Genomic DNA, 15,321 nt, shown 5'->3' with positions numbered 1-15,321 from the left:
ACAACTATCTACATCTATAACAATCTACAACTATCTACATCTATAACTATCTATAACTATCGACATTTAAAACGATCTACATTTATAAATAACTTATTAACTATAACTATCTACATCTATAACTATCTACATTATTATCTATATACATGTATAACTATCTACATCTCCAACTATCTACATCTATAACTATCTACATCTATAACTATCTACATCTATAACTATCTACATCTATAACTATTTACATCTACAACTATCTATATCTATCTACAACTATTTACATCTATAACTATCTATAACTGCAACTATGTACACCTATAACTATCTACAGTTATAACTATCTACATCTATAACTATCTACATCTATAACTATCTACGTGTATATCTACATCTATAACTATCTACGTGTATATCTATCTACATCTATAACTATCTACGTGTATATCTATCTACATCTATAACTATCTACGTGTATATCTATCTACATCTATAACTATCTACGTGTATATCTATCTACATCTATAACTATCTACGTGTATATCTATCTACGTGTATATCTATCTACATCTATCTACGTGTATATCTATCTACATCTATAGCTATCTACATCTATAACTATCTACATCTATTACTATCTACATCTAACTATCTACATCTAACTATCTACATCTATAACCAGCTATAATTATCTACATCTAACTATCTACATCTCCAACTATCTACATCTCCAACTATCTACATCTACAACTATCTACAACTATCTACATCTACAACTATCTACATCTACAACTATCTACATCTACAACTATTTACATCTATAACTGCAACTATGTACACCTATAGCTATCTACATCTATAACTATCTACGTGTATATCTATCTACATCTATCTACGTGTATATCTATCTACATCTATAACTATCTACATCTATAACTATCTACGTGTATATCTACATCTATAACTATCTACGTGTATATCTATCTACATCTATAACTATCTACGTGTATATCTATCTACATCTATAACTATCTACGTGTATATCTATCTACATCTATAACTATCTACGTGTATATCTATCTACATCTATAACTATCTACATCTATAACTATCTACGTGTATATCTATCTACATCTATCTACGTGTATATCTATCTACATCTATAGCTATCTACATCTATTACTATCTACATCTAACTATCTACATCTACAACTATCTACATCTACAACTATCTATGTGTATATCTATCTACATCTATAACTATCTACAACTATCTACATCTATAACCAGCTATAATTATCTACATCTAACTATCTACAACAACTATCTACATCTACAACTATAACTATCTACATCTATAACTATCTACAACTAACTATCTACAACAACTATCTACATCTACAACTATAACTATCTACATCTATAACTATCTACATCTATAACTATCTACATCTATCTACATCTATAACTATCTACATCTATAACTATCTACATCTATCTACATCTAAATATCTACAACAACTATCTACATCTACAACTATCTACAACTACAACTATCTACATCTACAACTATAACTATCTACAACTATCTACATCTATTACTATCTACATCTATTACTATCTACAACTACTATCTACAACTATCTACATCTATAACTATCTATGTGTATATCTATCTACATCTACAACTATCTACATCTATAACCATCTATAATTATCTACATCTAACTATCTACATCTATAACCATCTATAATTATCTACATCTATAACTATCTACATCTATAACTATCTACAACTATCTACATCTATAACTATCTACATCTATAACTATCTACATCTACAACTATCTACAACTATCTACAACAACTACAACTATCTACAACTACAACTATCTACAACTACAACTATCTACATCTTTAACTATCTACATCTTTAACTATCTACATCTGTAACTATCTACATCTATAACTATCTACAACTATAACTATCTACAACTATAACTATCTACAACTATAACTATCTACATCTATAACTATCTACAACTACAACTATCTACAACTATAACTATCTACAACTATCTACAACTATCTACACGTATCTACATCTACAACTATCTACATCTATAACTATCTACAACTATAACCATCTACAACTATAACTATCTACATCTACAACTATCTACAACTATCTACACGTATCTACATCTACAACTATCTACAACTATCTACACGTATCTACATCTACAACTATCTACAACTATAACTATCTACATCTACAACTATCTACAACTATCTACACGTATCTACATCTACAACTATCTACATCTATAACTATCTACATCTATAACTATCTACAACTATCTACATCTATAACTATCTACAACTATAACTATCTACATCTATAACTATCTACAACTATCTACAACTACAACTATCTACAACTATAACTATCTACATCTACAAATATCTACAACTATCTACACGTATCTACATCTACAACTATCTACATCTATAACTATCTACATCTATAACTATCTACAACTATAACTATCTACATCTAACTATCTACATCTTTAACTATCTACATCTACAACTATCTACACGTATCTACATCTACAACTATCTACATCTACAACTATAACTATCTACATCTATAACTATCTACATCTAACTATCTACATCTATAACTATCTACATCTATAACTATCTTTAACTAAGACGTATCCACTCATAGTATGTATTTTCATTACAAATAACCACAAAAATTGCAAGAGATTGGATTACCTTGTTTCTGCAGATTGTCCACATGGCCTGGGTGTGTGAAAACCCTCAAGCTAATGATGCTGGTCCATCAAGTACCTTCAAGTTCCTGGCATTGAGAGGCCCTTCGCTCTACATCTTCAGGAGTCCTCCTGTATGAACCTCCCATTGATTTCCTCGTCATTCATTGTCTTCCCAAGTTATTTGGGTTAATAAGTTAATGCAGAGATTCCAAATGCTGTTTATCAACCACTGTATGTTGGCTTATTATGGTTCAGTGTATCGTAACACAATGCCTGTAAGATACTGTATTATTACATTTATAAAAACCAAAAAATTCACACACTTTTGTCCCCCCCCCCCCCCACCTTAGGTTAGTGGAACAGACTGGGGACAAGCTGAAACTATGTATACCCTCTATGAGGTTCTGTTAAAGGTTCACAAGGTATGTTCAACGTTCACATGCAGAATAAGATACCAGCACGAAATGTTACCGGAATTTGAAAATGATGTGCACATCACTTGAACCATGTCTATGGTAGATCTACACATAGACAAGTTGGGAGTTTAGCTTCCAGTGAATAAAACTGGATGACATGTCATGTTTGGATGTGTTGCAGCTATGTGTGACGGAGGACTGTTGGATCCAGGCCAAGTTCTACCTTGGTCTCCAGCAGGATGAGGATCTGCAGGACGGAGAGCCTTTCTGTTTCAGTATCCTGGTCGGCCACGGCCAGAGTCACACCTTCAGTGTGGAGATGACCTCTGACCTCGCCGTGTGGGAGAAGTCCTTCCAAAGAGCCGTCTTCATGGAGGTGCAGAGAGTAGGGGTAAGTTGGAACAGCAAATTAGGTTTGTTTGGTCATGATGTGATTCTCCCCGGAGTCAAAGGTTTTGGGGGTTGTTATAAGTGGTGCTGAGAGACTGTATGACTGACATTTTGACACATTTTGAAAAAGACGAGCCGTCATTGTGTTATCACAATTTTAACTGCAGCAAATACGATGCCAACACATTACTTTCAGACGTGCATTCATTTTGATAATGTGTTCCATTTAGTGGATTATTCTAGAATAGTACATAGGGCTCTATTTTAACAAGCCTAACATAATGGTACGTCTAAGCACCACTTCAGGTTGTGTATTTGCAGTCATTTATGTATCGCTTTGGAATTAACTCCAATTCCAATGTTAGTCAAAAACGGGACGCTCAGGGCCTGCCTACAATACATAGATTAAAAAGGGAATGTCGGCTCACTGTTTTCCTCCTCTCAAACTTTACATTTTAAATAAAGCTTTGGCGATTAAGATTTATTTCCAAGCGGTCTCAGGAGCCAAACCGTTTATCGACAGTCTTGACTACTTTGCGATTGCATTGGGGCAGAACAACAACAAAAAATCCTTCATTGAGAGAAGGGGAGTCTATGCTTGGTTTTCAATCAGATAAAACAAAATGGGAAAAAATATAGTTTTTTTTTCTGTTTCTAAATACGAAGTATAAAGGCTCTGTTATGGTAAAGTCTACAGTATTATGGTGATGAGCTCTGTTATGGTAAAGTCTACAGCATTATGGTGATGAGCTCTGTTATGGTAAAGTCTACAGCATTATGGTGATGAGCTCTGTTATGGTAAAGTCTACAGCATTATGGTGATGAGCTCTGTTATGGTAAAGTCTACAGTATTATGGTGATGAGCTCTGTTATGGTAAAGTCTACAGCATTATGGTGATGAGCTCTGTTATGGTAAAGTCTGCAGTATTATGGTGATGAGCTCTTGCAGAGAACGCATATTGCAGCACACCATGTTCAGGAAGTGAATAGATTACATATTTAACTGCTACTGGTCTTTTCGATATTTAATAAGAGTTTTATTTAACCTCTTGTTTAACCTTTACCTGTATATGTGAAAGATTTGCGAAAGGTCAGACTGCATCAAATTACTAAGCTCCTCATAATCAGCGCTTAACATGGACTGAAATAGTTGCCGGTACTCATGTTGGGTGCTGTTACTGTTTATATTTAGGGATCAGGAGCACCACAATACTTCTGAACTAATATTCTGTAAGAGGGACAGAAGCTCCAGCAGTAGAATATGTGTGGTGCTGCTACTCAGCTCCGGTGAACTCCTGCCCAAGTGAAGAACTGCTCATAATCACAGCCAAAAGGTATATTCTCTTATACCTGCTACTGTTAATTAACACAGTGGGCCTGCTACTGTCAACACAGTGTGCCCGCTACTGTCAACACAGTGGGCCTGCTACTGTCAACACAGTGGACCTGCTACTGTCAACACAGTGGGCCTGCTACTGTCAACACAGTGGGCCTGCTACTGTCAACACAGTGGGCCTGCTACTGTCAACACAGTGGGCCTGCTACTGTCAACACAGTAAACCTGCTATTGTCAACACAGAGGGCCTGCAACTGTCAACACAGTAAACCTGCTATTGTCAACACAGAGGGCCTGCTACTGTCAACATAGTAAACCTGCTACTGTCAACACAGTGGGCCTGCTACTGTCAACACAGTGGGCCTGTTACTGTCAACACAGTGGGCCTGCTACTGTCAACACAGTAAACCTGCTATTGTCAACACAGAGGGCCTGCTACTGTCAACACAGTGGGCCTGCTACTGTCAACACAGTAAACCTGCTACTGTCAACACAGTAAACCTGCTATTGTCAACACAGTGGGCCTGCTACTGTCAACACAGTGGGCCTGCTACTGTCAACACAGTGGGCCTGCTACTGTCAACAGTGGGCCTGCTACTGTCAACACAGTGGGCCTGCTACTGTCAACACAGTAAACCTGCTACTGTCAACACAGTAAACCTGCTATTGTCAACACAGAGGGCCAGCTACTGTCAACATAGTAAACCTGCTACTGTCAACACAGTGGGCCTGTTACTGTCAACACAGTGGGCCTGCTACTGTCAACACAGTAAACCTGCTATTGTCAACACAGTAAACCTGCTATTGTCAACACAGTGGGCCTGTTACTGTCAACACAGTGGGCCTGTTACTGTCAACACAGTAAACCTGCTACTGTCAACACAGTAAACCTGCTATTGTCAACACAGTGGGCCTGCTACTGGCAACACAGTGGGCCTGCTACTGTCAACAGTGGGCCTGCTACTGTCAACACAGTGGGCCTGCTACTGTCAACACAGTGGGCCTGCTACTGTCAACACAGTAAACCTGCTACTGTCAACACAGTGGGCCTGCTACAGTCAACACTGTATCTAGTCAGCTGTATGCAGACTAGAGTGGTGTTGTACTGTCAGCTGTATGCAGACTAGAGTGGTGTTGTACTGTATGCAGACTAGAGCGGTGTTGTACTGTCAGCTGTATGCAGACTAGAGTGGTGTTGTACTGTATGCAGACTAGAGCGGTGTTGTACTGTCAGCTGTATGCAGACTAGAGCGGTGTTGTACTGTCAGCTGTATGCAGACTAGAGTGGTGTTGTACTGTCAGCTGTATGCAGACTAGAGTGGTGTTGTACTGTCAGCTGTATGCAGACTAGAGTGGTGTTGTACTGTATGCAGACTAGAGCGGTGTTGTACTGTCAGCTGTATGCAGACTAGAGTGGTGTTGTACTGTATGCAGACTAGAGCGGTGTTGTACTGTCAGCTGTATGCAGACTAGAGTGGTGTTGTACTGTCAGCTGTATGCAGACTAGAGTGGTGTTGTACTGTCAGCTGTATGCAGACTAGAGTGGTGTTGTACTGTCAGCTGTATGCAGACTAGAGTGGTGTTGTACTGTATGCAGACTAGAGCGGTGTTGTACTGTCAGCTGTATGCAGACTAGAGTGGTGTTGTACTGTATGCAGACTAGAGTGGTGTTGTACTGTCAGCTGTATGCAGACTAGAGTGGTGTTGTACTGTATGCAGACTAGAGTGGTGTTGTACTGTCAGCTGTATGCAGACTAGAGTGGTGTTGTACTGTCAGCTGTATGCAGACTAGAGTGGTGTTGTACTGTATGCAGACTAGAGCGGTGTTGTACTGTCAGCTGTATGCAGACTAGAGTGGTGTTGTACTGTATGCAGACTAGAGCGGTGTTGTACTGTCAGCTGTATGCAGACTAGAGTGGTGTTGTACTGTCAGCTGTATGCAGACTAGAGTGGTATTGTACTGTATGCAGACTAGAGCGGTGTTGTACTGTCAGCTGTATGCAGACTAGAGTGGTGTTGTACTGTATGCAGACTAGAGCGGTGTTGTACTGTCAGCTGTATGCAGACTAGAGTGGTGTTGTACTGTATGCAGACTAGAGCGGTGTTGTACTGTCAGCTGTATGCAGACTAGAGTGGTGTCATACTGTCAGCTGTATGCAGACTAGAGTGGTGTTGTACTGTATGCAGACTAGAGCGGTGTTGTACTGTCAGCTGTATGCAGACTAGAGTGGTGTCATACTGTCAGCTGTATGCAGACTAGAGTGGTGTTGTACTGTATGCAGACTAGAGCGGTGTTGTACTGTCAGCTGACAAAAGTATCAATAGAGTTTCTCTGATGCATATAGTTCACATCACCTTATATTTGAATGGGATCTACTGGCATTGATAACACCTGACATGTATGTTTCATAACAACTTTATGAGCAGTGCAGGATCCTTCATAATAACAGGCTTATTAGCACTGTACACATTGGACAATTGTCAAAACCTTCACAGATATGCTTCAGAATGTGATTTGATGTTTTCTGTATAACTAAGCTCCCTTTTTTTGAGCTCTTCTCTATTCATTCACTTGAACCAAGAGTCAACAGTATGCTAGATGTCAAGTCGGGGCCTCATCGAATGGCCGGTGGGGTTCTGTATAAATCTCCTCTTCAAAAGCAGCCAACCAAAGTAAAAGGCTGAAACGCAGTTAAGCTGGAGGGCTATGATGCTCAGAACCCTTAACTACAGACATGTATAAATAATACAGAGGAAAGAACCTGTCAGAAGAGATTTAAATCACTGCAGGGCTGAAATACATTTTAAGGGCAAAGTGTGAACCCACAAAATTCCATAATTTGGTTCTGCTCAACAACAAAAAAGGTTGGCCAGGCGCAAGTTCTTAAAACTCATTGGCTGTTGAGAAAATACGTCTCTTTTGAAGGCAAGTATAATCCCATTATGTTCTATAGAGTGGCTTGTTTGTTCATGGATAGTTCAGCATCGTGATTCCACAGGGCTCAATTAAGCTGCCACTTAATTCTGAGGACATTCCATTCCATAGGCAAGATCTTGGCTGTACCAACAAACAAAAAAACAATTTAACATATAAACTGCAGAATAAAATAAGGAATGGCCTATCAAACAAAATGAAGCCCAATAAAATGAACATTCTCTCTTAATATCTTTCATAGACTGAACCCTTGAAAGCAGGAACAGATGGTCATGTCGTGCTGATGTATCCTGTACTTCAATTGGACTGGGACTTGTTGTTTATTGTAGAATACAAAATGGAGGATACAACATGAATATGACATAGTGGACACTACAAAGGACATAGTCGTCCTGGTACACTACGAAAGACATAGTGAAGGACATAGTGAAGGACATTGTGAAGGACATAGTCGTCCTGGTACACTACGAAGGACATAGTGGTCCTGGTACACTACGAAGGACATAGTGGTCCTGGTACACTACGAAGGACATAGTGGTCCTGGTACACTACGAAGGACATAGTGGTCCTGGTACACTACGAAGGACATAGTCGTCCTGGTACACTACGAAGGACATAGTCGTCCTGGTACACTACGAAGGACATAGTGGTCCTGGTACACTACGAAGGACATAGTCGTCCTGGTACACTACGAAGAACATAGTCGTCCTGGTACACTACGAAGGACATAGTCGTCCTGGTACACTACGAAGGACAAAGTCATCCTGGTACACTACGAAGGACATAGTCGTCCTGGTACACTACGAAGGACATAGTCGTCCTGGTACACTACGAAGGACATAGTGGTCCTGGTACACTACGAAGGACATAGTCGTCCTGGTACACTACGAAGGACATAGTCGTCCTGGTACACTACGAAGGACATAGTGGTCCTGGTACACTACGAAGGACATAGTCGTCCTGGTACACTACGAAGGACATAGTGGTCCTGGTACACTACGAAGGACATAGTCGTCCTGGTACACTACGAAGGACATAGTCGTCCTGGTACACTACGAAGGACATAGTCGTCCTGGTACACTACGAAGGACATAGTCGTCCTGGTACACTACGAAGGACATAGTCGTCCTGGTACACTACGAAGGACATAGTGAAGGACATAGCGAAGGACATAGTGAAGGACATAGTGAAGGACATAGTGAACTATGAAACAGATTCTTTATATAAAACAATGATAATAAAAAGCTTTGGATCAATTTAAATTAAACTTTGGGCAAAAAGGCAAACTCGGCTCCATCATTCATTGAATCAGACGGCTCCTTTCATCACAAAACAAACTGATATTGCCAACTACTTTAATGATTTTTTGAATTGGAAGATTAGCAAACGTAGGCATGACAACAATAAATTCTGAACCTAGACATCCGTCCATAACTGACCAAATTATGAAAAAGAGAACATTGTAATTTTAAATTCCGTAAAGTGAGTGGGGAAGAGGTGAAAAAATTATTGTTGTCCATCAACAATGACAAGCCACCTGGGTCTGACAACATGGATGGAAGATTACTGAGGATGATAGCAGACAATATTGCCACTCCTATTTGCCATCTATTCAATCTAAGCCTGTAAGGAAGTGCTCTCATCTATTCAATCTAAGCTTGTAAGTGTGCTATCAGTGTCACGTTCTGACCTTAGTTCCTTTGTTTTGTCTTTGTTTTAGTATGGTCAGGGCATGAGTTGGGGTGGGCAGTCTATGTTCTTTTTTTCTATAATTTGGGATTTCTGTGTTTGGCCTGGTATGGTTCTCAATCAGAGGTAGCTGTCAATTGTTGTCCCTGATTGAGAACCATACTTAGGTAGCCTGTTTTCACCTTTGAGTTGTGGGTGATTATTTTCTGTTCTGTGTTTTGCTTCACCGTTCAGGACTTTTCGTTTTTGTCGTTTTATTGTTTTTGTTCAAGTGTTCAGCATTCGTATTAAATACAATATGAACACCTACCACGCTGCGCATTGGTCCTCACCTTCTTCCACCAACGTCGAACGTTACAATCAGGCCTGGAGGAAAGCAAAAGTAATTCCGCTAACCAAGAATAGCAAAGCACCCTTTACTGGCTCAAACGACTGACATTTCAGCCTGTTACCAACCATTAGTAAACGTTTGGAAAAAACATTTGTTTTACCAGATACAATGGTATTTCACAGTAAACAAATTAACAACAGATTTTTCAGCACAAATGACTGATGATTTGCTCAAAGAAATTGATAATAAAAAGATGATTGTGGAAGCTGTTGTTAGACTTCAGTGCAGCTTTTAACATTATTGATCATAATCTGCTGCTGGAAAAATGTATTTGTTATGGTTTTACACATCCTGCTATGTCGAGGAACGAGAATTACCTGTCTAACAGAACGGAGGGTGTTTTTTAATGGAAGCCTCTCCAACATAATCCAGGTAGAGTCAGGCATTCCCCAGGACAGCTGTCTAGGCCCCTTACTTTTTTCAATTTTTTACTAATTACCTGCCACTGGCTCTAAAATAAGAGCCTGTGTGTCTATGTATGCTGGTAACTCAACACTATACACATCAGCTACCACAACAAGTGAAATCACTGCAACACTTAACAAAGAGCTGCAGTCAGTTTCAGAATGGTTGGCAAGAAATAAGTCGGGGACAGACAGAAATGTACAGAATGGTTACCTGGAGGAAAATGGGGGAGGGTCATGCTTTTTCAATTTCAGTCAAGGGTAGGGTTTAGTATTTATTTGTTTATCTAGTCCAGGGGAGGGTCATGTAATTTGAAATAGATTACATTTCACTATTTCTCTGTTTTAGAATTAGTTGCTTATTAGGCTATATATTGATGTGTGCCTGATGCCGCCCCTCATCTCTGACACTCCGCTGGAAACACAATATCCATTCTGCGTATAGGCTATTTAGTGTGGTCTCAATCAAATGATCCATAGCCTATAGGCTACGAAGTGCATGTGCGGAGAAGCACAATCAATCAATTAATAAAGTGTATTATTTACATCAGCCGAAGTCACAAAGTGCTTATACAGAAACCCAGCCTAAAACCCCAAACAGCAAGCAATGCAGGTGTAGAAGCACGGTGGCTAGGAAAAACTCCCTGGAAAGGCCAGAACCTAGGAAGAAACCTAGAGTGAAACCAGGCTCTGAGGGGTGGCAAGTCCTCTTCTGGCGCTGCCGGGTGGAGATTATAACAGTACATGACCAAGATGTTCAAACATTCATAGATGACCAGCATAGTCAAATAATAATAATCACAGTGGTTGTCGAGGGTGCAACTGGTCAGCACCTCAGGAGTAAATGTCAGTTGGCTAGAGACAGCAGGTGCGTTAGAGAGAGAGTCGAAAACAGGAGATCCGAGACAAGGTAGCACGTCCAGTGAACAGGTCAGGGATCCATAGCCACAAGCAGAACAGTTGAAACTGGAGCAGCAACACGGCCAGGTGGACTGGGGAGTCATCAGGCCAGGTAGCCCTGAGGCGTGATCCCAGGGCTTAGGTTCTCCGGGAGGGGAGCGAGAGAGAGAGAATTAGAGGGAGCACACTTAAATTCACACAATACACAGGATATAACATATAACAGACTGACCCTAGCCCTCTGACACACAAACTATTGCAGCATAAATACTGGAGGCTGAGACAGGAGGGGTCGGGAAACACTGTGGCCCCGTCCGACGATACCCCTGGACAGAGCCAACCAGGCAGGATATAACCCCACCCACTTTGCCACAGCCCCCACACCACTAGAGGGATATATTCAACCACCAACTTACTACACTGAACAAGACTGAGTATACCCCACGAAGATCTCCCCCACGGCACGAACCCGAGGTGGGCACCAACCCAGACAGGAAATTCACATCAGTTACCCAACCCATTCAAGTGACTCACCCCTTCTAGGGACGGCATGGTAGAGCACCAGTAAGCCAGTGACTCAGCCCCTGTAGTAGGGTTAGAGGCAGAGAATCCCAGTGGAGAGAGTGGAACCAGCCAGGCAGAGACAGCAAGGGAAGTTTGTCGCTCCAGTGCCTTTCCGTTCACCTTCACACTCCTGGGCCAAACTACACTCAATCATAGGACCTACTGAAGAGATGAGTTTTCAATAAAGACTTAAAGGTTGAGACCGAGTCTGCGTCTCTCACATGGATAGGCAGACCATTCCATAGAAATGGAGCTCTATAGGAGAAAGCCCTGCCTCCAGCTGTTTGCTTAAAAATCCTAGGGACAGTAAGGAGGCCTGCGTCTTGTGACCGTAGCCTACGTGTAGGTATGTATGTCAGGACCAAATTGGAAAGATAGGTAGGAGCAAGCCCATGTAATGCTTTGTAGGTTAGCAGTAAAACCTAGATATCAGCCCTAGCCTTAACAGGAAGCCAGGCTAGCACTGGAGTAATAGGAACACATTGTTTGGTTCTAGTCAAGATTCTAGCAGCCGTGTTAAGTGATTTATCCGGGTAGCCAGAAAGTGGAGCATTGCAGTAGTCTAATCTAGAAATACAAAAGCATGGATTAGCTTTTCTGCATAATTTTTGGGCAGAAAGTTTCAGATATTTTCAATGTTACGTAGATGGCAAAAAGCTGTCCTTGAAATAGTCTTGATATGTTCGTCAAAAGAGAGATCAGGGTCCAGAGTAACGCAAAGGTCCTTCAGTTTTATTTGAGATGACTGTACAATCATCAAGATGAATTGTCAGATCCAACAGCAGATCTCTTTGTTTCTTGGGACCTAGAACTAGCATCTCTGTTTTGTCCGAGTTTAAAAGTAGAACATTTGCCACCATCCACTTCCTTATGTCTGAAACACAGTCTTCCAGGGAGGGCAATTTTGGGGCTTCACCATGTTTCATCGAAACGTTAACATTATGTTTCTGAATGACATCACCAAGAGGTAAAATATATAGTGAAAACTACATGGAACTCTATTCCACAGTACTACATAGAGCCATGACTACATGGAACTCTATTCCACAGTACTACATAGAGCCATGACTACATGGAACTCTATTCCACAGTACTACATAGAGCCATGACTACATGGAACTCTATTCCACAGTACTACATAGAGCCATGACTACATGGAACTCTATTCCACAGTACTACATAGAGCCATGACTACATGGAACTCTATTCCACAGTACTACATAGAGCCATGACTACATGGAACTCTATTCCACAGTACTACATAGAGCCATGACTACATGGAACTCTATTCCACAGTACTACATAGAGCCATGACTACATGGAACTCTATTCCACAGTACTACATAGAGCCATGACTACATGGAACTCTATTCCACAGTACTACATGTAGCCATGACTACATGGAACTCTATTCCACAGTACTACATAGAGCCATGACTACAGGGAACTCTATTCCACAGTACTACATAGAGCCATGACTACATGGAACTCTATTCCACAGTACTACATAGAGCCATGACTACATGGAACTCTATTCCACAGTACTAGATAGAGCCATGACTACATGGAACTCTATTCCACAGTACTACATAGAGCCATGACTACATGGAACTCTATTCCACAGTACTACATAGAGCCATGACTACATGGAACTCTATTCCACAGTACTACATAGAGCCATGACTACATGGAACTCTATTCCACAGTACTACATAGAGCCATGACTACATGGAACTCTATTCCACAGTACTACATAGAGCCATGACTACATGGAACTCTATTCCACAGTACTACATAGAGCCATGACAACAAGGAACTCTATTCCACAGTACTACGTAGAGCCATGACTACATGGAACTCTATTCCACAGTACTACATAGAGCCATGACTACATGGAACTCTATTCCACAGTACTACATAGAGCCATGACAACAAGGAACTCTATTCCACAGTACTACATAGAGCCATGACTACATGGAACTCTATTCCACAGTACTACATAGAGCCATGACTACATGGAACTCTATTCCACAGTACTACATAGAGCCATGACTACATGGAACTCTATTCCACAGTACTACATAGAGCCATGACTACATGGAACTCTATTCCACAGTACTACATAGAGCCATGACTACATGGAACTCTATTCCACAGTACTACATAGAGCCATGACTACATGGAACTCTATTCCACAGTACTACATAGAGCCATGACTACATGGAACTCTATTCCACAGTACTACATAGAGCCATGACTACATGGAACTCTATTCCACAGTACTACATAGAGCCATGACAACAAGGAACTCTATTCCACAGTACTACGTAGAGCCATGACTACATGGAACTCTATTCCACAGTACTACATAGAGCCATGACTACATGGAACTCTATTCCACAGTACTACATAGAGCCATGACAACAAGGAACTCTATTCCACAGTACTACATAGAGCCATGACTACATGGAACTCTATTCCACAGTACTACATAGAGCCATGACTACATGGAACTCTATTCCACAGTACTACATAGAGCCATGACTACATGGAACTCTATTCCACAGTACTACATAGAGCCATGACTACATGGAACTCTATTCCACAGTACTACATAGAGCCATGACTACATGGAACTGTATTCCACAGTACTACGTAGAGCCATGACTACATGGAACTCTATTCCACAGTACTACATAGAGCCATGACTACATGGAACTCTATTCCACAGTACTACATAGAGCCATGACTACATGGAACTCTATTCCACAGTACTACATAGAGCCATGACTACATGGAACTCTATTCCACAGTACTACATAGAGCCATGACTACATGGAACTCTATTCCACAGTACTACATAGAGCCATGACTACATGGAACTCTATTCCACAGTACTACATAGAGCCATGACTACATGGAACTCTATTCCACAGTACTACATAGAGCCATGACTACATGGAACTCTATTCCACAGTACTACGTAGAGCCATGACTACATGGAACTCTATTCCACAGTACTACATAGAGCCATGACTACATGGAACTCTATTCCACAGTACTACGTAGAGCCATGACTACATGGAACTCTATTCCACAGTACTACATAGAGCCATGACTACATGGAACTCTATTCCACAGTACTACGTAGAGCCATGACTACATGGAACTCTATTCCACAGTACTACATAGAGCCATGACTACATGGAACTCTATTCCACAGTACTACATAGAGCCATGACTACATGGAACTCTATTCCACAGTACTACATAGAGCCATGACAACATGGAACTCTATTCCACAGTACTACATAGAGCCATGACTACATGGAACTCTATTCCACAGTACTACATAGAGCCATGACTACATGGAACTCTATTCCACAGTACTACATAGAGCCATGACTACATGGAACTCTATTCCACAGTACTACATGTAGCCATGACTACATGGAACTCTATTCCACAGTACTACATAGAGCCATGACTACATGGAACTCTATTCCACAGTACTACATG

General features: G+C 40.6%; 1 protein-coding gene across 1 annotated transcript in view; it reads left to right on the top strand.

Moving 5' to 3' along the window:
* Window positions 1-15,321, top strand: part of LOC109893828 (gamma-2-syntrophin-like) — a 67,115-nt gene that overhangs the window by 41,528 nt on the left and 10,266 nt on the right. Inside the window, 3 exon segments of the mRNA XM_031828088.1 lie at window positions 2,792-2,908; window positions 3,128-3,199; window positions 3,375-3,584. Of these exon segments, the coding sequence (XP_031683948.1) occupies window positions 2,792-2,908; window positions 3,128-3,199; window positions 3,375-3,584 (399 nt within the window).

This window comes from Oncorhynchus kisutch, linkage group LG7 (assembly GCF_002021735.2).
Source record: "Oncorhynchus kisutch isolate 150728-3 linkage group LG7, Okis_V2, whole genome shotgun sequence".
Lineage (NCBI taxonomy): Eukaryota > Metazoa > Chordata > Actinopteri > Salmoniformes > Salmonidae > Oncorhynchus > Oncorhynchus kisutch.
This window is presented reverse-complemented; position numbering and strand designations above follow the sequence as displayed.